General features: G+C 46.0%; 1 protein-coding gene across 13 annotated transcripts in view; it reads right to left on the reverse strand.

Annotated features, from left to right (window-relative positions):
* The window catches only part of ppfibp1b (PPFIA binding protein 1b), a 180,101-nt gene that overhangs the window by 87,072 nt on the left and 67,357 nt on the right, over positions 1-25,672 (reverse strand). For all 13 annotated transcript variants that reach the window (XM_038779991.1, XM_038779999.1, XM_038779998.1 and 10 more), the window contains 2 exons: positions 6,228-6,317; positions 4,074-4,279 (listed from right to left, as the gene is read on the reverse strand). In XM_038779991.1, the coding sequence (XP_038635919.1) occupies positions 4,074-4,279; positions 6,228-6,288 (267 nt within the window). In that variant the 5' untranslated portion in view covers positions 6,289-6,317. The remainder of the gene's footprint in view (positions 1-4,073; positions 4,280-6,227; positions 6,318-25,672) is intronic.

The raw sequence follows: 25,672 nt of genomic DNA on the forward strand, positions 1-25,672 counted from the left end.
GTGAATAGCAGGGGTGTCAGCACTGATCCCTGTGCTACCCCATTGGTCACTATGATACAAAGACCTGTCTACTCTGACTCTTTGTTTCCTGTCTGCCAACCAGTTTTCTATCCATCCATCTCAATACATTACTCGCAATCCCATGTGCTTTAATTTTACACATTAATTTCTTACATGAGAGTCGCAATCCTTCTGAAAGTCTAAATAAACCACATCCACTAGCTCCACAGAACACACTGCGTACTACCAGGGTTAATCTTTCAAACCTGCTCATCATGGGCCCTTTAGTGTGGCAGTGGATAAATTCCTCCACTACACTTGCAACATTCATTCTTTTGGTAATATAGATAACACTTGTCCCCTTCAACTGCAAGTTGTTCTCCAACCCCGGCTGGAGAGGCCCGACCCTTGGCAGCAGGCAGGCCATACAGCCTTCTCTGCATAAAAAGAGCAAGGGTCGAGAAGTGTCAGTATACTTCCCCCTAATGTTCCTTTTTTCTCGCCCAACATGAATGATTTCCTGTATCACAGCGCCGTGACCCTGCAGCCTCTGCTCTCATCCAAACAAGCCGAAAGAACCGCAAACCTATTTGGACAACCACAAAGGCAGAAGATCCTGCACTCCTGCCCTCTGGTCCCCTTCCCCACTCACAGTCACACCCTCCTGTACCTGACCACTGACCAAATCAGAAGATCCTAACAGAAGTGCTGCGATTGCCTCCTGGTGAGTGGGGGGGGGGGGGATCAGTGTTAATCTTAAAATCTAGTCTGTAATTAGCAGTAACTGTGTGGTAATCACCACTGTTGTGTATATTAGGAGATGCATGGTAAGACTCTGTACTACAGGTATGGGGGTAGTCCCTGCCTGCTGGCTCCGCCCACTAGGCGGAGTATAAATATGTGTGCTCCCCGTACAGCAAACTCCCGGGTATGCACTCAAGTTTCAAACCTGCACTCGTTTGCCTTAGCTGCACTATAGAACCCCGAACTAATATCATAGTATGGAGGAGGCAGATTCACAAAATTACTTTCAAAGAAATATACTTCAAACCCCGAAACACCAAGACATCTCAGGCGTCCCTGAACTGCCGATGCCAAGAATATAGGGCATGATTCAAACAAGTGAAAGGCAAATTTAGAACCATCAGAAAGTTGTCAATAAAAGGCAGCACGGTGGCGCAGTGAGTAGCATTGCTGCCTCATGGCGCCGAGGTCCCAGGTTCGATCCCGGCTCTGGGTCACTGTCCAGGTGGCAGTTGCACATTCTCCCCGTGTTTGCGTGAGTTTTGCCCCCACAACCCAAAGATGTGCAGGCTAGGTGGATTGACCACACTAAATTGCCCCTTATTTTGAAAAAATTAATTGGATACACTAAATTTATTTAAAAAATGAAAGTTGTCAATAAGACCATAAGACATAAGAGCACAGTAGGCCATTCAGCCCATCTGAGTCTGCTCCACCATTAAATTAGATAAGGACTGATCTAATTAATGAGTGATTACAACATGGGCAGGGTACTGGAAATAAATATTCTGGAATCATTCACGAACATCCAAATGGTGTAAAAGATAAAACTGTAGATTATTTCTAGATGGATGAATTAGGATAGGCTAAATAGCTCGCTCATCTGTATTCATCATGGGAACTTGCTGACACTTAATCACTAGTGCATCTAACGTTAGATTTGTGTGCACTGACTTCTCCTGAAATTGTTTCCTTACTGTTTACTTTGCCCAAGAACAATGCTAATGAAAACATTCAATATCAAGCAGCAGAAATCAGCTGCAGGAATATTACCACAAATGAATAACTTATGGTTCACTAGGCACCATGGGTTAAACAGGGCTGTATGATCAGGTTCAAAGGAATTCTTTCAGATGAAATGCTGCCAATATGGAATCCAATATAAACATAGAAAGCAAATGACAATCTAATTTAAGGCTCTGCACCAAACTGAAATGTTTGGTCATGTAAATAACCATGGCATCAGTACCTGTCTTGTACAATACACATACACCCTTTGAGGAGAGTTTTGGTACTTTCTTCCTGTGTTAACTTTTAAGATAATCACATTGTTTATAAACGTGCAGGGTTATGTTGAAACTAACAAATAAATATGATGGGAATTCAATCTCATCTGGGTCTCCATTTTTAAGCGAACATTCAGTTCTTATTTTTTTAAATCTCTAAGATATATTCCGAGAGATATGTTAATAACGAGAACCGAATTAACAAAATTGGCAGGCAATAATTATAATTTCATAGTAATGGGGGCACAATTACAGTGTTGAAAGCTAGGACTGCTTTAATTTGTCTTCTTCACCCTCTGCCACAACTTCATTAATAACCTTGCTTAATATAGTATCATTTTTTGCTACAAATAACTTAATATGCACTGAATACATACGAAAACAGCTCCTTTATGCTTTCATTTCACTTGGCCAAATCCATGCGAGTGATAAATAATATATATATATATATATATATATATATACACACACATGACCAGCAATAATATCCAATTGCCACAGGATGGCACTGTCTGATCAGATTCTTTCAATATTACACTGTACTGGAAACAATGGAAGGTGGAAAGCAGCAAAAAAAAACCATGATGGGCACTCACTGGCACACATGCAAGGCCCACGAGCACAATGCAGATTGACAAAATCTAGTGCGGAGGTGGGCACCACTGAAGGTGCTATATTTTAGAGATGTTCAACGGTCTTGTCTGTTCAGTGAAGGGCACTAACTGAAGCTCTCCATGTGCTGGCCAACCATTCTTCCTTTGAGCAAAACCACCTTAAATTGACCTTATCGCTGATAGCAGGGCCTTGCTGCATGCTAATTGACTTCACTTTGAAAGATTGGACATCCTTGGAGATGTCCTAGTGATCGAGTGGTGTAGAATAGAGCGAGCATGAAATTTAAGATTAAACACAGAACTGGTGGCAGGAAAGCTGTCTCAAAACGAAAGCAGAAAGCACAGGTATCAGAGTTGTGCTGAAAGCTAACACCAGCCAATACTGAAGAACAGGTTCGCCAGATGACTGAAAATAAAAGTGTAAGAGCAGGATGAGCACAGTGGATTAGGGCTACTTCTCATGATGTGCAAACATCAACACCAAGTGGTCTGCCAAACAGCCAGTTTGTGTTGCTATTTTACAGAATCCGACAAGGATGTGAAAGGTGGCATGCAGCTGCAAGCTTCTTTCCTTTTGTGTGCTTCTGCTGATCAAAGAAAACGTTTTGTAGAATGAACAGCAGCAGGGGGGGAAAAAGGTCAGCAAACAATAAATTAAAATCAGCAGGGTGAAAAAGATTAGAATATAAACACTAAATCACTGGACAAATCCCCAAGACCGTTAATGCTGCAGTGTCACACTGCAACCCAATCCCAGTTGCTGATTCTTGTTGGTAAGATCAGCATCAGCAAATAAACCTTTATTTTTGGCATCGACACTCAAGAATCCGCTATGATTTACGTCCTCTTGGAACAGGTGACTCAAGGTGAAGTTTGTGTGCATTTGTTTAAGGTTATCGCCCATATTTGAAGCTGATGTTCACAGCTGCAACCAGCAGCCAAATGATCTTATTCTGCATCAAGTACAGGGGTTGTTTGAATTGATAAACAAGCTTACAATAAAAAAGCTGAAGCCTAGAAAGCAAACAAAACAGCAGCGACCATGTTCAAGCAACCATTCTGCAAGGTCTTCATTCAGTTAGCTGACGATCCACTATTAAGCCAGCAGGGAAGTGGGCAAAGTTGAAGTTAAGATCAAAGAGCAGGAGCCCTCCAAATGGTTTAAATGTAAAATAATAGACAAATCCTTGGATGTTGGAAGGGTGAGCTATTTGACAGCAAAATTTGGTCTACTGCTTCAAGGACAAGTCCTTCCAATGAATTCCAGTGAGTTTACGTATTCAAAAACAGGGATGGAAAACAAATGCTGGCTTTGCCTGCAACACCCATGTCCCTGCAGCAAATGAAAACAAAAGCAGGCAAAGACAGTTAAAGAACTGGGTAATAACAAAATAGAACTGGTGAAAGTAGATTATTCCAAGTTGCTCACCAGGTGGCTGCGTAACCATTCACCCAGAAGTTCTGCAGTAGAGTCTGGAATCTGACACCGCAGTCCATCCTTCTCCTCATTCTCCATCAATTCCAGGAGCCCACGAAGATCTTCCACTAGGTGTAATACACGCAGCCCACCAATATACGGGGAGTTTGGTGACTGGCAGTCAAATAGGCCATTTGCGTAGTCCAAGGTCTTTGAACCTGGTCAAAAATTAATGGAGGGAAAAAAGTTAACCATTGTCTTGAACATTTGAATTAATGGGATGCCAACTCAAACCTGGTTCTTGAACTTAAAACTGGTAGGTGGTAGAACAAATACTTCTTACATTCATTTTCACAGAAGTACTTAAGAGCAGAATTGCCTATAAATACCAGGTCACTGATAAGCTTTCACACAGACCAAGCTTTTACACAGGTTAACATAGCAGAAGAAAAAACCCTGAAAGCCTAATATCGTAAATGATGTGGTATCACAGAGCTCCCACAGCATGTATATAAAGTTTCTTCATACCAACAAACCCCTGAGCACACCATCTAACATTTAGTGTTAGATCACTTGAACTGCATTATAAATGCAGCCTGAATTCATTAAGAAAATTCTAAATGTTGTGGTAAAATGGCAGATGTAATTACTCAAAGCCTACATAGAAAGATATAGAAGCAATACAGTCAAAATAGTAAACTAACAGATGCAAAGCTATTCTGGGGTTTGAGAGTGGTGTGAAGGAATATCACAAATTAACATTTGTGAAGGAGGGATATCATTATTGAAGAAACACAAGATGTTGTTCCGAGGTGGATCAGAGATTTGGAGGCAGAACAAACTGAATTTGTATATACAACAATGTATTTTTATATTAATGGGAAAAGGAGGTTTCTAGGTAAGCTTTTAAACTTATTGAAAATGACAAAGCATTAACCTGTTCTCTTCAGATGCCAAATGTTCTCCATTTTAAAAACAGTTTTCAAAATCAGAAAGATGTGAAGTTTGTTTACCTGGATTATTCCTCAGGCAAAGATTACTGTCCAAATAAATTCAGCTTTAATCAATTTTTAAGAAAAAGCAAATGGGAAAACAATAAAAAGGTTTTATAACAGAATGACACTTGCAATACTAAGTACTTCTGTAGATCAAGTCATTTTTAAAAGCACAGTTTTACCTACCTACTGGAAATCATCAATTATATCACCGCTCCAATCTGATATTTGTGGTCCAGTAACAACTTGAAAGGAATCCTCCCCATTACTGAATCAGAGCCTGGAGTTACCACTCACTAGCAATTGTTGCCACAGCAACAAACACACTAGTGTTAGGTCACCTCAGGGGTGCAGAAGAAACGTTGAGGCCGAGGAAAATCAAAGAACACACGGAAAGGTAAGGGGGCAGGGAAAAAAGGAAAGCAAAGTTCACATCCTCAGAGGGTCTCAAAGCATTAAACTTTAGAAATGCAGTCATTGTAATGTAAACAAATGCAGCAAGCAACCACTTTGCACGCAGTGAGGTCCCACAATTAACCTAAGTGATCAATTAGGCTTGATGTCACTAATTAAGTGATAAGCATTGGCCAGCCAGGAAGCATGGTTAAGTAGAAGAGGGTTTGGTTACATCACAAGCACTTTCTTCCAAATTTTTCTTCTCCTCCTATAATGTGTTGGTGCAAAGCTGATGTTGTAGAATCAGAAACCACCCTGAAGGTGGAGTGAAGCAGACTGGAAATGCCTTCTCAACGGAAGCTGTTCTCTGCACTTGCACTCAGGGTAAATGCCTGTAGTAACCTACATTTGTTCTGAAGCAAGGTACCAATGTAGAAGATTGTTTTGCTCCAATAGGGCACAGATAAAATGTTTACCTTGTTTGAACGAGCTTTATGCTGTCTATTACCTTCATAAGCATCTCATCAGCAATCTTAAACCTGGATTGTTCCCATGGGTGCTGAGCAATATTATCCGCAAGGAGGTTTTTATCTAAATGTACTGATTCAAATTATATTAACGTACTGATGCAAATGTTTTCCACAGCTGTATCTTGGTAATTATTTGTAGAGGTTACTGTATTTAAAGTGGAGGAATAATTAAGTGGACACAAATAAAAAATAAAAGCTTTAATGAATAAACTGAAATCAGTCAGTAATTCCTGGTAATACCGTACCTGCTATGATGCCATCCATTTGCTCCAAGGCAGCAGCCAACATCTCACTGGCATCAGTCATCTTTCTATTCTTGTAAATGTCAGTCACACCTGAAGCAAATGAAATAAGCATGAAGCTACCGTACATTGAAAATTATATACTAGCGCAGGAAAAAGCAATAATAGTACAATACCAACCTCTTCTGGGAACTTGGAAATTTCCATCCATCCGTTCCCTCAACTATATCCAAGTGTAAACTGCCGTAAGTACACTACAGCACGTGTGTATGGGGAATGGCCACCAAACTAAACCGCAATAGAGCTATATACTTGTGCACAAAAGCCATGGTGTATGAATGAACAAGAGAAACGTATGCATTTTATACACCATTATTGACTCTTGTCAAAACCAAACTTGACCCTGTGGTCCAGGTCTTATTTTCAACTTTACAAAAATGTACAACTATTGGCACTGTTGTTCATGTAGTGTAGCTGCACATACCACCACTGGTACTGTAGGAATGTGCTCTTCAGGCTTACATGGTGTGGTTTAGCGATTCAGTGCATAGAGGGGAGCAGAGTCTACTTTATCTATGGGGGCATGCTGCAATATGAGAGATGAATGGGGATGAATAAAGAGAAGTATTGCCATTTATGTTCTTGGAGAAGGAGGTTCCAAGCTTCCTGGACTTCACCAGTCTCAATAAAAGGCTAACAATCAGTAATTGGCTTCTGTCCCACAATTGTTTTGTCTATCAATCCTATGGTGTTCACTTCATCATAGCACAGGCACACATTCATCTTTTGCTGCTGGGAACAAAGGTCAAGCTTTCTCAGCACTGGTACTGGTAAGTGACGGCACAGTGGCTAGTACTACTGCAAAAGGGGCCTGGGAACAATTCTGATCTTGGATGACTGCATGGAGTTTGTGTGTTCTCCCAGTGTCTGCCTGAGTTTCCTCCGGGTGGTCCGGTTTCTTCCCACAGTCCAACGGTGTGGCTGGGTGGAGTTGCAGGGATGGGACGGGAGATGGGCTGAATGGCTTCTTTCTGCATTGTACAGTTTCTACTATGAGTCTATATATCTTCAGGAAATGAAGGAATACAAGCTCTAAAATTAAAACTTGTTACTGTATTGAAAAATTAAATTTGAATGATTAACATGGTTTTGTTTAAACAAACTCTTTTTTAACATCTCCATCGTGCTGACAAGTAGTTTAAACCCACGTTGAGCATTTCTGAAAGCTTATTTTGTGAAATTGCCTCATTTGTTCCAGTGGGTGGCTGATCTAATTGAAAAGAAACTTGGCACACATGGACTTGCAAGAAACTGTTGTTAAAGAAAAATCCTATGTGTACCCAGAACTGAACAATCACAAGGGAGGTGAACTGAAGGAGGATGGAAAACGCCTGTGTGTCTGCATCAATGAACAATTTCAGAGCCATTTATATTGGCAACCGGACATATTCATCATAATGCACACTAGCATAAGCCTTCCATTCAGGTGAATCTTTATGCTGGCATCAATCTGGAACTCATGCTTCAGGAGGACTGATGGAAGCCAGCGGAGGGTGGTTTTCAGCTGACTTCAAGGAGCATTCTGTTTGATTTACAAAATGTACCCAAAGCTACAGGAAAATTACACATTTCCTTTCCACTTTTTGGAGCATTTGCTCGTGTCTGGATCAGTTATTTCCAATGTTGACTTCGCTGCAAACTTCCCTCCTCCACCCATCAAATGAGCATTAAAGCAAATATTTGTGAAACCGCTATTTTAAAAACTTTACAAATATTTCCTGGCATTTGCTTCAAATCTGAAGTCTTGTTAGATGTGCTTTCCTGTGTAAGACAACGGAATTAATCTTCAGCTGTCTTCCACGAGCCTGGCCGTCTTCCACGAGCCTGGCTGCCTCCCAAATGCGAGCACCGATTGCAACAGAGATTAACCCAGTCAGAGCAAAGTTTATTTAAGACAGCATCGTAGTTGCAACATGCTGCATGTATACATAATTTACTTTTAATGCTTCCCATCATGTTAAGGTTAGCACACATAGCTTGCAAACCAGATCTATGACCCACAATAAACTTGCGGCTACAAGTACAATGACTTAAATAAAGAGTCTTTTCAGTCCCTGTACAATTTAAGTTTCAAGATTCATACAGTCCAGAATATCAGAAATACTGCTATAAATGAATGTTACCCCTGTTCTAGCTCCCAGCAACATTTTCCCTGAAAGCTAAAGCTATCCCTCAACTTTGTGAAATAAAAATCGCTTATTGTCACGAGTAGGCTTCAATGAAGTTACTGTGAAAAGCCCCTAGTCGCCACAATCCGGCGCCTGTCCGGGGAGGCTGGTACGGGAATCGAACCGTGCTGCTGGCCTGCTTGGTCTGCTTTAAAAGCCAGCGATTTAGCCCAGTGAGCTAAACCAGCCCCTTAACAGCCCCTTTGTTGAAATATCAGCAGAATTTCAGTCCTTTGGTCAACATTATTTGGAACCTGGTTCCATTGTGTGGGTTTTCCATGGGGTCGAGAAGCATTGATCAAATCTACAAACTATATAACTACTGCTTTTCACTTCTCAGACTCAAAAAGTTGTAGTGTAGTTGGTACAGTCTAATGTGGCATATGAAGGCCAGGTTTCCAACTACAATTCCTTTTTAAAAAAAGATTAACTAGGTTGAGGTTGAAATAACACAGACACTTGAGTCAGAGTTTTACACAACAAAAAGAGGCCCATTGTATCTGCACTAACCATCAAGCACCTATCTATTCTAATCCCATTTTCCAGCCTTGTATGCAATGGTGTTTCAAATGCTCATCTAAATGTTTCTTAAATGTGGAGGGATCCTGCCTCTACCACCCTTTGAGGCAGTGACTTCCAGATACCCATCATCCTCTGGGTGAAAAAGCTTTTCCTCAAATCCCCGTTACATTTCCTGCCCCTTACCTTAAATCTATGCCCCCTGGTTATTAATCCTTCTGCTAAGAGGAAAGGTCCTTCCTATCTACATCCCTCAATTTTGTGCACCTCGATCAGGTCCCCCCTCCAACCTCTCTACCTAAGGAAAACAACTCCCAGCCTAAATGCTCCAGCCCAGGCAACCAGAACTGCACACAGTACTCTAGCTGTGGTCTAACAAGCGTTTTATACAGCTATATCATGACCTCCATGCTCTTATACTCTATGTCTCTTAACCACCTTATGTACCTGTCCTGCTACCTTCAGGGATCTATACACATGCACTGTAAAGTGCCTCCAGTCATCTGTACTTAGTGTCCTACCATTTGTATTCCTTTATCGTTCCCCCAAAATGCATCACCTCACACCTTTCAGGGTTAAATTCCATTTGCTAACATTCTGCCCATCTGACTATCCAGGCTATATCGTCCTGCAAACCAAGGCTTTCCTCCTTGTTATTTACCCACACCACCATAGTGAACACAGATGCAAATGTAAACCCTCACTTACGTTTTTCAGCTCCCCACGCATATTGCCTCTTTGGGTCCTAATGGGCATTACACTTCCCTGGTTACCCTCTTGCCCTTAATCTGCTTATAAATCCTCTATTAGGTCATCCCTTAACTTTCCCTTTCCCAAAGAGCTACAGCCCGTTCAATCTACCTGATATGTTAAACATGTAGAGAATTATACCCAAACTCCGCTTTTTAATTCTCCCTTTCTGGAAATTAACCCCAGTGTTTTGTGTGCTTTTGCAATAAATGCGTTGCAATAAAATGCCAGGATCCAGAACATTTTCATAAGGTTTTTCTATTGGACTTCAGCACATTGTTAATATGTATATTGTTCTTTTGTTCAAAACAACTTCGACTTAAAGTAATTTATAACGATTACGGTCACTCCACATACTGGAAATGCTTTTGTTAGCTACGCGTGGCTTTCATTTGACTTTGGAGTGGCAACAGATCACAACCAAAACAGCAACAATCACTAATGGAAAGTAATGTCATTGAACATCTTATCCCAGACTGCACATTTAATCAGGACAGAGTTTACTTATGTTCTCAACAATAAAAGTTATCTAAGTGCACCATTTGCACAGGTTGATAAACTATGCAGATCAAATGCATTTTAAATGCAGTGAACATGGAATTAATTTTAAAGAATTATGGTTTTGCTTTTTTTTTTTAAAAAAGATTACCACAAACCCTTAGGCTTATTCTAGTAGACACTGTCTAGACAAATCTGATGTAGCTTTACTGGTTCATTACACAAGCACGTTACAAATTTGAAATTCTTGAAACAAACAATTGCTCAGAAGACCCTGGGCACTTAACTGCTATAGTGCGGTGTACTAACAATGATGGACCTTTTCAACTTGATCAATATTTACAAATAAATATTTTCAATCCCATCTTTCCTGTCTTAGAAACTGTGCACTTGACTAATATCTACCATATAATGTAATTCTGATTTGTACAAACCATGACAGTAATCTTTGAATGGGAAAAGCTTAAACCATGGTATCCTTTATGAAAGCAAAATGCATTTTTTTCAAACTGAGAAAATGTTACCGGTTACATAAGCAAACTAGTGCTTTGATTCCCAGTGGGTCAGAATGGAGGAGAGTTTGTGCAGGGGGTCAGGACTGAAAGCACTAGCAACAGTGCCGCTCCCAATAGCTCCGGGGAAATACTCAGGGAGTCCGGTAATAATAGCTTCATTGAAAATCTGGAGGCAGTTTCGCCAACACTTCGGGTTGGGGACAGGGTCAAGGGAAATGCCGATTCGGGGAACCACAGATTTGAGTCGGCGAAGTGGGATGGAAGTTTTCGGAAATGGGAAGAGAAGGGGATTAAGACACTGAAAGATTTGTTTCTTAGGGGTCAGTTTGCAGGATTGAAGGAGTTGGAAGCGAAGTATGCGCTGGAGCAGGAAGAAATGCAGGTTCGAGATTTTGCCAGGAAGGAGATACAGAGCTGCCCGAAGGAACCGGCCTCCACATTGCTGGAGGAAATGCTGATGACAAGGGGACTGGAGATGGGGGTAGTGTCAGCGGTGTACGGAGCTATTTTGGAAGAGGATAAGGCACTACTGGAAGGGATCAAAGCAAAGTGAGAGGAAAGGTTGGGAGAGGTTATAGGAGGAGGAGTTCTGGTGTGAGGTGTTCCGGAGAGTAAATGCCTCCACCTCATGCGGCGAGGTTGAGGCTGATACAGCTGAAGGTGGTATACAGGGCACACCTCCCGAGGGCGAGGATGAGCTGAGTCTTTGAAGGAGTAGAAGATGTGCGTGAGCGTTGCCGGGGGGGGGGGGGGGGGGGGGGGGGGGGTGCTAATCACGTTCCTATGTTTTGGTCCTGTCCAAAGCTGCAGGATTACTGGAAGGAGGTTTTGAGAGTAATTTCCAAGGTGGTGCACGTGAAACTGGACCCGGGTCCCCGGGAGGGCATATTCGGGGTGTTGGACCAGCCAGGGTTGGAAACGGGTGTGGAGGCAGATATCGTAGCCTTCGCCTCGTTGATCACCCGAAGGCGGATCCAGCTAGGATGGAAAGCAGCCTCTCCACCCTGTGCCCTGGCGTGGCAGGGGGACCTGTTGGAATACTTGACCTTTAGAAGGTTAAGTTTGAACTGAGGGCAAGGACGGAGGGGTTCTACAAGTCATGGGCATTATTCATGATGCACTTTCAAGAATTGGATAACAGGACTTCCGGTTGCGGCTATGACCAGCTAAGTCGCACATTTGGCAGCTCCTGCGACAAAGGTGTTTAAGGGCCGATTGGAGGGCCCCGACGGTACTGTAAAGACGAATCCCGGTGGGGGAAGGCTCCCTGAGGAGAGTGAGACCAACTTTATGGTCGGTACTTGGAGTGGGGCGACAAAAAAAGCGGCAGCAGCTCCCCGAAAAAAGCGGGGGAAGAGGACCAAAATGGCGGCCGGTGGCGCACTAGAAGATTGGAGAAAATGGGCGGAGGAGCAGCAGGCCGCTCTCCTCCGGTGTTTTACGGAGCTGAAAGTGGAACTCTTAGAGTCTATGAACGCGACGACCACAAGGCTGATGGGGGCCCAGGCGACTCAAGAGGCGTCGATAAGAGAGCTGCAGCAGGAGATGACTGCAAGGGAGGAGGAGGCCACGGTCCTCGTGGGAAAGGTGGAGGTGCACGAGGCACTCCACCTGAAATGGCAGAGCCGCTTTGAGGAGCTGGACACTCGAATGAGGCGGAAGAACTTGAGGATCCTGGGCCTAGCAGAAGGCCTGGAGGGGCCTGATCTCCCGAAATATGTAGCGGAGATGCTGAGCTCCCTGATGGGAGAGGGGGCCGGTCCATCGCCCCTGGAGCTGGAAGAAGCGTATCGGGTCATGGCTAGGCAGCCTAGGGCGAACGAGCCCCCGAGGGCGGTGCTGGTGCGATTCCAGCGTTTCTGTGATCGGGAGAAAGTGCTGAGGTGGGCCAAGAGGGAGAAAAGCAGCAAATGGGAGAATTCGACGGTGCGGATATATCAGGACTGGAGTGCGGAGGTGGCAAAGCGGCGGGCCCGGTTTAACCGGACGAAGGCGGTGCTGCACGCAAAGAGGATCAAGTTCGGAATGCTGCAGCCAGCGCGTTTGTGGGTCACCTACAAGGACCAGCACCATTACTTTGAGACCCCAGAGGAGGCATGGACTTTTGTTCGGGAGGAAAAGCTGGACCTGAACTAGAACTTGGGAACGCCGGCGGTCGAGGCCGCCCGAGTACCCTTGACTGATCAAGTGGCCCATGTCTTTCTTAGGCCGGGTCGGAACTTGGTTAAAGTTGATGGATCGTTTGGTTTCTTTGAAACTTGTGTTATGGGGGGTTTCTTTGTTCCTTTTTGTGTGTCTCTTCCCGTTGCCAACGGCGTTTTTACTGTTTTTTGATCTGTTCTTTAAGGGTTATGGTTACTGTTCTGTTCGATGGAGGGTGATGGTTAAATACGTTATTATTGGGTAGTTATTTAGTTATGCAGGCATAGTTATGTATTTATGTATTTATTTGAGATTTGTTATTTATATTGTTATATTGTTAAGTTGGGGAGGCGGGACGGGGGGGGGTGCAAGTTGGTTATGCGTGTTTTCTTTTTCTCTTTTTCTTCCTCTCGTTTTAAGGGGGCTTTTTTTATGGGCTTGGATGGGGACGGGGGTGGAATTGAAGATGGCGGGGTAGGGTGTGGCCGGGCGAAAGCGCGGGCTTTCCCCTGTTTCCCGCGCGCGGGACGGAGGAAGGGGGAGGAGAGAAGAGTGGGGTGTGGCCAGCAATGGCGGCTTTTCCCGCGCTGAAGCGGGGTCAGAGAGGGATGGCAAGGGGGGGGGGGGAGGCCCCTCCCCCCCCACATCGGGAGGAGTCGGAGTGTGGCAGGGGCAGCCGGGTCAGCGAAAACCAGCTGACTCTCGGGAGTACGATGGTGGATACACCGCGGCTAGGAGGGGTCCTAGCCAGGGGGGGGGGGGGGGGGGGGGGAAGGGGGGTTAGGGGGGGATACCGGGTTGCTGCTGGAAAGGCCGAGGACGGGAAGGGAAGAACGGGAGGAGAGAGGGGGAGGGGCCATCGCCATGGGGAACGGGTCAGAAGGGGAGGGTCGACCCGGGGCGAACAGGGGACAGGACATGGCTAATAGACAGGGGAAAGGGACGGGTCGCTCCGCGACCCGGTTGATTACTTGGAACGTGAGGGGGCTGAATGGGCCGGTCAAGAGATCAAGGGTTTTTTTCACACCTAAAGGGACTGCAGGCGGATGTGGCAATGTTGCAGGAGACTCACTTGAGAGTAGTAGACCAGGTACGCCTGAGAAGGGGGTGGGTGGGACAGGTGTTCCACTCAGGCTTGGACGCAAAGAACCGGGGGGGTGGCGATTTTGGTGGGAAAGAGGGTGTCGTTCGTGGCGGCGCAGGTGGTAGCAGATAAGGAGGGTAGGTACGTGATGGTGAAGGGTAGGCTGCAGGGAGAGAATGTGGTGCTGGTGAATGTGTATGCCCCGAATTGGGATGACGCGGGTTTTATGAGGCGCCTGTTGGGCCTCATTCCGGGTCTGGAGGCAGGGGGCCTGATCATGGGGGGGGACTTCAATACAGTGCTCGACCCTGGGCTGGACAGATCGAGTTCCAGGACGAATAGGAGGTCGGCAGCGGCAGAGGTGCTAAGGGGGTTCATGGAGCAGATGGGGGGGGTAGACCCTTGGAGATTTGGCAGGCCAAGGGCGAGGGAGTATTCTTTTTTCTCCCACGTCCACAGGGTGTACTCCAGAATAGACTTTTTTGTACTGAGCAGGGGGCTGATTTCGAGAGTGCAGGACACGGAGTACTCGGCCATTGCGATTTCGGACCATGCACCACACTGGGTAGAGGTAGAACTGGGGGAAGCACGGGACCAGCGCCCGTTGTGGCGCCTGGATGTGGGGCTGCTGGCGGACGATGAGGTGTGCGGAAGGGTCCGGAAGGGCATTGAGAGATATCTGGGCACGAACGACACGGGCGAGGTGAAGGTGGGGATAGTCTGGGAGGCCCTGAAAGCAGTGATCAGAGGAGAGCTGATCTCCATAAGGGCACACAGAGAAAGGAAGGAGAGGCAGGAGAGGGAGAGACTGGTGGGGGAACTTATAGAAGTGGACAGGAGATATGCGGAGACACCAGAGGAGGGGCTGTTGAGGGAGCGGCGCAGTTTACAGGCCCAGTTTGACCTACTGACCACTAGGAAGGCGGAGACAAAATGGAGAAGGGCACAGGGCGCGGTCTATGAGTACGGGGAAAAGGCGAGCAGGATGCTGGCACACCAGCTGCGCAAGCGAGATGCAGCCAGAGAGATTGGGGGAGTGAGAGAGAAGGGAGGGAACGTAGTGCAGAAGGGGCAAGAGGTGAACGGGGTCTTCAGGGATTTCTACAGGGAATTGTACCGGTCTGAGCCGCCCAGGAGGAGGGGGGGAATGGAGAACTTCCTCGATAGATTGAGGTTCCCAAAGGTCCAGGAGGAACGGGTGGAGGGGCTGGGGGCGCCGATAGAGCTGCAGGAGCTAGTTAAAGGGATAGGCCAGATGCAGGCGGGGAAGGCGCCGGGGCCGGATGGGTTCCCGGTGGAATTTTATAAGAAGTATGTGGACTTGGTGGGTCCAGTGCTGGTGCGAGCCTTCAATGAGGCGCGAGAGGGGGGGGTTCTGCCCCCGACAATGTCACAGGCCCTGATCTCCTTGATCCTGAAGCGGGACAAAGACCCTGTACAGTGCGGGTCCTACAGGCCTATCTCCCTCTTGAATGTAGATGCCAAACTGTTGGCAAAGGTCCTGGCAACCAGAATAGAGGATTGTGTGCCAGGGGTAATCCATGAGGACCAGACGGGGTTCGTAAAGGGACGACAACTTAACACAAATGTCCGGAGACTGTTGAATGTGATTATGATGCCAGCAGTGGAGGGGGAGGCTGAGATAGTGGTAGCACTGGATGCAGAGAAGGCATTCGATAGGGTGGAGTGGGAATACCTGTGGGAGACGTTGGAACGGTTTGGGTTTGGGGAGGGATTTATCAAGTGGGTGAAGCTGCTGTATTCGGCCCCGATGGCGAGTGTGGTTACAAACGGGAGGAGGTCAGAGTATTTTGGGCTCCATCGAGGCACCAGGCAGGGATGCCCCCTATCCCCCTTACTATTTGCATTAGCGATCGAACCGTTGGCGATGGCACTGAGGGGTTCAGGGGGGTGGAGAGGACTGACAAGGGGAGGGGAGGAACATCGGGTATCACTCTATGCGGATGATTTGTTGTTGTATGTGGCAGACCCGGAAGGGGGAATGCCGGAGGTAATGGAAATACTAGCGGAGTTTGGGGACTTTTCGGGATATAAATTAAATGTGGGTAAAAGTGAGGTCTTTGTGATACACCCGGGAGATCAGGGGGAGGGAATTGGGCGGCTCCCCTTTAAGAGAGCAGTAAAGAGCTTCAGGTACTTAGGGGTGCAGGTGGCAAGGAACTGGGGGACCCTCCACAAGCTGAACTTTTCAAGGCTGGTGGAGCAGATGGAGGAGGAGTTCAAGAGGTGGGACATGGTACCGCTGTCGCTAGCAGGGAGGGTGCAGTCAGTCAAAATGACGGTCCTCCCGAGGTTCTTGTTTCTGTTCCAGTGCTTGCCCATCTTTCTCCCCAGGGCCTTCTTCAAGAAGGTAACTAGCAGCATTATGGGCTATGTGTGGGCACATGGCACCCCTAGAGTGAGAAGGATTTTCTTGGAACGGAGTAGGGACAGTGGAGGATTAGCGCTACCCAATCTTTCCGGATACTACTGGGCGGCGAACGCATCGATGGTGCGCAAGTGGGTGATGGAGGGGGAGGGGGCAGCTTGGAAACGTATGGAGAGGGCGTCCTGCGGCAATACAAGCCTGGGGGCGCTAGTAACGGCACCATGGCCGCTCCCCCCCACAAGGTATACCACGAGTCCGGTAGTGGCGGCCACCCTTAAAATCTGGGGGCAGTGGAGGCGACACAGGGGGGAAGTGGGGGGTCTGATGGCGGCGCCACTGAGAGGGAACCACAGATTTGTCCCGGGGAACACTGGCGGGGGATTCCAGAGCTGGCACAGGGTGGGCATCAGGCAACTGAGGGACATGTTCATAGAGGGGAGGTTTGCGAGCCTGGGAGAGCTGGAGGAGAAATTTGAGCTCCCCCCGGGGAACACGTTTAGATACCTGCAGGTGAAGGCATTTGCCAGACGACAGGTGGAAGGATTTCCCTTGCTTCCCGATAGAGGGGTGAGTGATAGGGTGCTGTCAGGGGTCTGGGTCGGAGAAGGGAAGGTCTCGGACATCTACAAAATAATGCAGGAGGTGGAGGAGGTATCGATAGAGGAGCTGAAAGACAAGTGGGAAGTGGAGCTGGGAGAGCAGATAGAAGATGGGACATGGGCGGATGCCTTAGAGAGGGTCAATTCGTCGTCGTCGTGCGCAAGGTTGGGCCTCATCCAATTTAAGGTGCTGCACAGAGCCCATATGACGGGGACTAGGATGAGTCGGTTCTTCGGGGGTGAGGACAGGTGTGTTAGGTGTTCGGGAAGCCCTGCGAACCATGTACATATGTTCTGGATGTGCCCGGCACTGGAAGAGTTCTGGGAGGGGGTGGCGGGGACGGTATCGAGAGTGGTGGGAACCAGGGTCAAACCAGGGTGGGGGCTAGCGATTTTTGGGGTTGGGGTGGAGCCAGGAGTACAGGAGGCAAGGGAGGCCGGAATATTGGCCTTTGCGTCCTTGGTAGCTCGGAGAAGGATCTTGATTCAGTGGAGGGACACAAGGCCACCAAGTGTTAACACCTGGTTAAACGACATGGCAAGCTTCATCCAATTGGAAAGAATCAAATTCGCCCTGAGAGGGTCGGTACAGGGGTTCTTCCGGCGGTGGCAGCCCTTCCTTGACTTTCTGGATCAGAGATAGGAACTGGAGGCCGAAACAGCAGCAACCCGGGGAGAAAGGGGGGGGGGGGGGGGGGGGAAGGGAGGGGGGGGGGGATAGCAACGAAGGGAGCACGTCAGCGGGGGGTCGCGGGCAATGACTGCCCGAGGCCATCGGCAGAAAGGGAAACGGTTTGGTTGCTAGACTGGTAGCGCGGGGGGGGGGGGGGGGGGGGGGGGGGGGAATGGTGGGGGGGTGCGCGCGGGGGGAGGGCGTGGGGAGGATATTCCAGGGGGGATTTGTTGTGTTATAATTTAGAAGGTTAAGTTTGAACTGAGGGCAAGGACGGAGGGGTTCTACAAGTCATGGGCATTATTCATGATGCACTTTCAAGAATTGGATAACATCAAACATTAGTTGGGGGTGGGGGGGTGGATGGGAGGGTTGGGGGGAGGGGGTCTGTGTATATTAAGGGTGACTATGGGTAATCCCCAATTCCTTTTTTGTCATTTGTTTATGTAAACATGTGGGCTGATGTTTTGGGGTTGGTGGGAGGATGGGATCATTGTTATTGTTATGGGGATTGACATATCTGTTGCTGATTATTGTTTATTGTTGGTGGTGTAAATTCGGGAGAAAATGTGAAAAAGGAGAATAAAAATATATTGTTTTTTTAAAAAGCAAACTAGTACTTGAGGCATTTCATCAATGACACCCAGTACAGAGGGATTTGACAAGAAGAACAGGTAAGAGGGAATAATTTGCTTTCATATGCTTTTCTTTTCTGCCTTATCTTACCCTGCAAGCTTATTATTATTAAACCTTCTTAACATCCATTGGTTGAGGGCAGCACGGTGGCGCAGTGGGTTAGCCCTGCTGCCTCACGGTGCCGAGGTCCCAGGTTCGATCCTGGCTCTGGGTCATTGTCCATGTGGAGTTTTCACATTCTCCCCGTGTTTGCGTGGGTTTCATCCCCACAACCCAAAAGATGTGCACGATAGGTGGACTGAACACAGTAAATTGCCCCACAATTGTAAGAAAATTAATTGGGTACTCTAAATTTATTTTTAAAAAACATCCGTTGGCCTCCAGGTTTGGCCCGTGCAACCATTTTCCGTTGTGGGAACAGGTTTACTCTGAACCCCTTGAAAGCTTCCTACTGCTCCAACATTGATTTATCTTCAAGGAGCTGTTTCCAGTCCACTTTTGCTAAATCACTCCACAGTTTTATAAAATTGAACTTGTTCCAATTTAGAACTTAACTCCTGTCTTTGTCCTTTTGCGTAATGCTTGAATTAACTAAATTATGATCACTACTATCAAAATGCTCTTCCACTGTTACTCCTTCCATCTATCCAGTTTCATTTCCTAAAACTAAGTTTAGAATAACACCCTCTTTTATTGGACTTCATACTAGCCAAAAATCATTCTCCTCAATGCACCTCAAGAATTTTGTTCCTCCATTCCTTTCACACAAACTATCCTGGTACCTCCAAGATTTGCCGACATATTTGCTCTTCTATCTCCCTCTGACTACAATATTTGGGGTTCTCCAGCACACTCCCAGCGGAGTGCCTGCCACCACCAAACTCATCTTCCCTTCATTCCCTCTATCAGCATTCCGCAGAGACAGTTCCCTCCGAGACAATCTAGTCCACTCCTCCACCATACCCAGTACCTCTCCTATCACCCATAGCACCTTCCCATGCAATCACAGAAGGTGTAACACCTGCCCCTTTACCTCTTCCATGCTTAACACCCCTGGCCCAAAACACTCATTCCAGGTTCAGCAGCGTTTCTCTTGCATCTCTTCCAATCTGGTCTACTGCATTCGCTGCTCCCAATGTAGTCTCCTCTATATCGGAGAGACCAAACGCAGATTGGGTGATCGCTTTGCTGAGCATATTCGGTCTGTGCGCATTCAGGACCTTGACCTTCCTGTTGCTTGCCATTTTAACAAAATACCCTGCTTCCATGCCCACATGCCTGTTCTTGGCCTGCTGCAATGTTCCAGTGAAGCACAACGCAAACTGGAGGAACGACATCTCATCTTTCGGTTAGGCACGCTACAGCCTTCCGCCCTGAACATCGAATTCAACAACTTGGGCAGCACAGTAGCATAGTGGTTAGCACAACTGCTTCACAGCTCCAGGGTCCCAGGTTCGATTGCCGGGTTGGGTCACTGTCTGTGCGGAGTCTGCACGTTCTCCCCGTGTGTGTATGGGTTTCCTCCGGGTGCTCCGGTTTCCTCCCACAGTCACAAAGATGTGCAGGTTAGGTGGATTGGCTGTGATAAATTGCCCTTAGTGTTGCATAGGGTTACTGGGTTACAGGGATACAGTGGGGGGGTTGGGCTTGGGTGGGGTGCTCTTTCCACGGTCCGGTGCAGACTCGATGGACCGAATGGCCTTCTTCAGCACTGTAAATTCTATGATTCTAGATGATCAGCTCTACCCATCTCAACCCATTTGTTTTCATTTCACTTTAACTGTCTTTTACCATTTCTTTCTTTCTTAATATACATTTAATTCCCCCCCCCCCCCACCCAATCTTATCCACCTTCCCTTCACCTTTTTGCTTTGCCCTCCCCTCACATCTACAGTTCATCCTCTGATGTTAGTTTCCCTGCTGTTTGACCTTTCACATCTTTTGTTATCTCTGGGTACTGCCAATAGCACTCTTTCCCCTTGTATCTGTGGCCATTAGCACCTGGTTTCCCTGGGTTTCTGTGGCTATGACTCATCTTTCATTCTCACTCCACAGTATAAATATTTCCCATTTTCTCTGTCTGTTAGCTCTGACAAATAGTCATCGGACTCGAAACGTTAGCTCTTTTCTCTCCCTACAAATGTTGCCAGGCTTGCTGAGATTTTCCAGCATTTTCTCTTTTGTCCCTGTCCCTTTCTTTGTTCCCAGGTTCAATCCCAATGACCTCAACAATCCTATGAATGCATCATCCCCCTCTCTCTCCCCCCCCCCCCCCCCCCCCCCCCCCAAACCAACCGTAGGCCCATCTCTAGCTTGCCTGAAATCCTTGTAACGGGGAATTTTCAGCTGCCATTCCTGTTTCTCTAAGAGATGTTTCTCTAACAGCTTATGATATCATACTACCACATTGCTATCTGTGCTCTCAGCTCAGCTACTTTATTTGCGATACTCCTTGTATTAAAGTATATATCCTCGAGCATCACCAAACACTTATTTCCTATCTTTTGTTTACTCTGCCTTCCAGACTCACTCACTAATTTTCTGCTTTCCATTGTAGTCACCGAAGTTGGCCATTTCCCTGAATACAAAATGGAGGAACGCAAAGCATATAGGATAAAATGGACAATGTTTGCAGTGCCAGCAGGCTGCACCTAGCAGGTGGGGATTCTGGCTGCTAAGAAAGCAGACAGCACCGAAACGAACATTCCGCATACTAATGAGGCAATCACTGGGATAATTAGCATGTTAATGGAACGATTCCAGAGACAATGGACACAATTGGGGAAGCAACTGCAACATTGTAAAGGATACCAGACACTCCGGCACCAGCAGGGTTCGAAAACAAAGCGCCTGAGAGCCCGCCCAGTAGCTAAGGAACAGCCTCAGTATTGGGGGGATTCAAACATATTGATTGGGAAGAGACCCAATCGATTCCAAGCAGGTTAGGGAGTCCGCCCAAAGGGGCGCGGATCACTGGGACCTATAAAAGACAGGTCCCTACACATGGTCCAGCCCTCCTCTCTCTTTGACCAGCACGCCTCTGTGGACCACCACCTCGACCAGCTTTTGCCAAGAAGACCCTGAAGGAGAGAGAGAGAGGTTCGGACAGCAGCCGCCAGCAAGTAAGTGTCTCACAACGATCGCTACCAGAGATAGACACTCCTGACCCCTTTTAACTTATACCAACCTGAAGTCTGCAGACCAGAGCAAGAGGCCTTGTTCCCTGACCCGGCAGTTCCTTCGAGATAAGTATTAGTTTATTTAGCGGTAGGAATAGCTTAACCCTTTTAGCGTGTGCAATGGTAGTTATTATAATTGTATTATAATAAACTCAGTTGTTTGAACTTACTAATTGGTGTATGGTTTTATTGCTTTGAACTTCACCTTGAACATGTGGCGGTATCTTAACGATACCTGGCGACTCCAGAGCTAAGTAAAGAAACAGAGCCAAATTGAGTGTTTAAGCACACTCACCCAGAACGATCAACACCAATACCCACTTCTGATTTTGCACCATATCCAACGACCCTCAGGTTCCCAATCCCTGCCAAACGAATTTAAATCCTCCCCAACAGAACCAGCTCCCAGCAAAGATATTGGTCCCAGCCCGATTAAGGAGCAAACGTGTACAGCTTGTACAGGTCCTAATATTCCAGGAAACTAAATCCCTCCCTCATACACCATCCCTCCAGCCACAAATTCAACTCTAACCTCCTATTTCTATGCTTACTAGTGGCACTGGCTGTAATCTGGAGATCAATACTGTTGAGGTCCTGCTTTTTAATGTCTGACTTAGCTCTCTAAAATCTGCTTTCAGTACCTCATCCCTCTTTCTACCATGTCGTTGGTACCAATGTGAACCCTAACCTCTGGCTGTTCATCCTCCCATTTCATAATATCCTGAAGCCCCTCTGATATCCTTGACCCTGGAGTCACATTGCCAGCCGCAGAAACGCCCATCTGTTCCAGAGTTCTCTGTAACTTTTCATTCCTGATCAAATGGCTGAAATGTTGACTTCTTTTTGGATGTCATTTTTTTTTTTAAACAAAGGGAGTTCTTTTTGATCTTGCAATTTCAAGCAACTCTTCATTTGACTGCCAGAAGGCAGTTAAGAGTCAAACACATTGTTGGTAGGGAGTGACATGTAGACCAGACCAAGCAAGGAAAATAGTAAACCAGATATGAACATACACAAAGAGTAGGCCACTTGACCCTTTGAGCTTGCTCCACCATTCAAAGAAGTTCATAGCTAATCGGACTACAACCTCCCGCCTTCAACCCCGTGTTTATCAAGAACCCACCTCCACATTGAAAACATGCAAAGACTCTCCTTCACTGCCTTCAAAGAGTACAAAATACTCACTATTATCTTCTCTGAATTGCTTCTAATGCATCTACATCCTCCCTGAAATAATGAGATCAATACTATCCATAGTATTCCTGATGTGGTCTCACCAATGTCCTGCATAACTGAAGCATAACCACTCTTCTTTCGTATTCAATTCTCCTTGCAATAAACTATATTTGCTGTACCTGCATACTAGCCTTTTATGATTCATGCTCCAGGACAGCCAATCCCTCTAAACTGTCTGTGCAGAGTCTGCACATTCTCCCCATGTCTGCGTGGGTTTCCTTTGGGTGCTCCAGTTTCCTCCCACAGTCCAAAGATGTGGATTAGGTGGATTGGCCATGCTAAATTGCCCTTAGGTCAGGTGGGGTTACTGGATTACGGGAATGGGCTTAAGTGGGTGCTCTTTCCAAGATCTAGTGCAGACTCGATGGGCGGAATGGTCTCCTTCTGCCCTGTAACTTCTATGAAATCAAACCAGAATTCTACAATCTCTCACTATTTAGATACTATGGGTTTTTTTTATTCTTCCTGCCAAAATAGACTATTTCATATTTGTCCACATTATTCTCCATTTGCCAGATCTGTGCCCACTCAACCTACATGTCCCATTGTAGCCTCCTATGTGCTCTTCACAACTTACTTTCGTACCTTTGTGTCAGTAAATTTAGCAACCACACCTTCGGTCCCTTCAGCCGAGTCATTTAGATAAATTCCAAAACGTTGAGGGCCCAGCACTGACTGGTCCCTGTGGCACATCACTCATTAAATCTTGCCAACCAGAAAAAGACCTATTTATGACTACCCTCAGCTAACAGTTAAATTAGCTAACCTTCAATCTATGCCAATGTTACACCCGCGCCATGAGCTTCTATTTTTTGCAATGACCTTTGATGTGGCAGCTTATCAAATGCATTCTGGAAATCAAAGACAGTATAACCACCTTTATCCACGACACAAGTAACTCCTCGAAAGAACTCCAATAAACATGATGCGCCCTTCACAAAACCATTTTGACACTGCCTCATCACATTCAAGTTTGAGTGCCCTGCCATAACATCTTTAATAATAGCTTCCAACAATTTCCCTCTGACAGATGTTAAGTTAACTGGCTTGTAGTTTCCGGCTTTCTATCTCCCTCGTTTTTTGAACAAAGGAGTTACATTTGCTATTTTCCAATCTAATGGGATCTTTCCCAAACCGATGGAATTTTGGAAAATGAAAACCAACACAAACTCTCTCACTAGCCACTTCTCTTAAGACCATTGCATGAAGTCCATCAGTATCTGGGCATTTATCAGCCCGCAGCTCCAACAATTTGTCATTTCCGTATTGATTGCAATCTCATCAAGCTCTCTCTCTCTTCCAATTCCTGACATAGTTATTTCTGGATGTTACTTGTATCCCTATAGTGAAGACCGCCACAAAATACTGCTCATCATCTGCCATTTTCTTATTTTCCATTATTAACTCCCCAGACTCCTTTCTGTATGACGAACGCTCACTTTATTAACCCTTTTCTTATTTTTAAGTATCCATAGAAACTCTTACTATCCATCTTTATATTTCCAGCTAGCTTTCTGTCATACTCTAATTTTTCCCACAATCTTTGTCATTCTTTAGATTCTGTCCAATCATCTCATGTGCTTTTTCTTTAAGCTTGGTGCTATCTTTAAGTTAACCACAGGTGGTGGGTCCTTCCCTTGGAATTCTTCTCCCTCGTTGGAATGTTTCTGTTCTATGTATGCCAAAATATCCCTTTAAATGTCTGTCACTGCATCTCTATTGACCTATCCCTTCACCTTATTTTCTGGTTCACTTCAGCCAGCTCTACCATCATTCCGATATAATTGCCCTTATTTAAAATTGAAAATCCGAGTTCTGGATCCACTTCTCTCCCTCAAACTGAATGTAAAATTCGATCATATGATCACTGTTACCCAAGGTAGCCTTCACTGAGGTTATCAATTAATCCTTACTCATTGCGCAGTACCAGGTATAGTATTAGCCTGCTCTCTGGGTGGCTCTGGAACCTGTTGTTTGAAGAAACTATACCGAAAAATATTCCATTAACTCATCTAGGCCCATTTGATTTTTCCAGTCCATTTGTAGATTAAAATCCTCCATGATCATCACCATACCTTCCTGACAAACTCCCATTATCTTTTCCTTTATACTCTTCCTACCCTGAAGTTAGGATTAGGGGGCATGTACCCACTCCAACAAGCAACCTCTTGCATTGATAACCTTGCTTTGTGATTCAGGCCGCTTCTACATCCTGGTTTCCTCATCTAGGGTCATCACTCTCTAATACACGAACATCATAATTAATTAGCAGAGCCATCCCTCCATCTTTTTCTAGATGGATACTTACAACAGTCAGTGGTAGTTGTCATGATCATTACGGAGATTAACTTTTTCAATTTCAGACTTTTGTTAATTGAATTGGGATTTGAACCCATGTCCCTGGAGCATTAACCTGGGCCTCTGGATTCCTAGCCCAGCAACATTACACCACGCCACCAACTCCTCCTTGTCTTGGAATACCCTATTATTCTTTTCTGTGGACATGTAACATTTATTGGCATGAGTGATCACTTATGCTTCCACACTGGATACACTTCAAACCTAGAGGCTGATCATATAAAGAACATCGCATGTAAGGTTATTGGTTTGAAACTCTTACTCTAGATCAGGCAGCATAGAGAATTTCCAACATTTTCTGCTTTAATTTCAAATTTCAGCATTAATTTCCTTCCAAAACAGGATACCCAAATCAAAACAATGCCCTCCATAAAGTTGACCCAACACTAACTGCCTTTTGTGAAGTCCAGCATCACATTAGTTTGACTACCTCCTGCAGTAGCAATCCAAGATACAAATTAGAATCTTCCCCAAATCAAAAATTCACCACACACGCAACCATAGGCCAAATTCACGTTCTCCATGCAGAGGGCAGAGTTGGGATAAATGCTAACTATATGACCAATGGTCTCTCCAAAATGCTGTGGGGTGAAGATGTGCAATACAGCTCTGCCAGCCACAACTGAAACCAGTGTGTTCAAA

This window comes from Scyliorhinus canicula, chromosome 20 (assembly GCF_902713615.1).
Source record: "Scyliorhinus canicula chromosome 20, sScyCan1.1, whole genome shotgun sequence".
Lineage (NCBI taxonomy): Eukaryota > Metazoa > Chordata > Chondrichthyes > Carcharhiniformes > Scyliorhinidae > Scyliorhinus > Scyliorhinus canicula.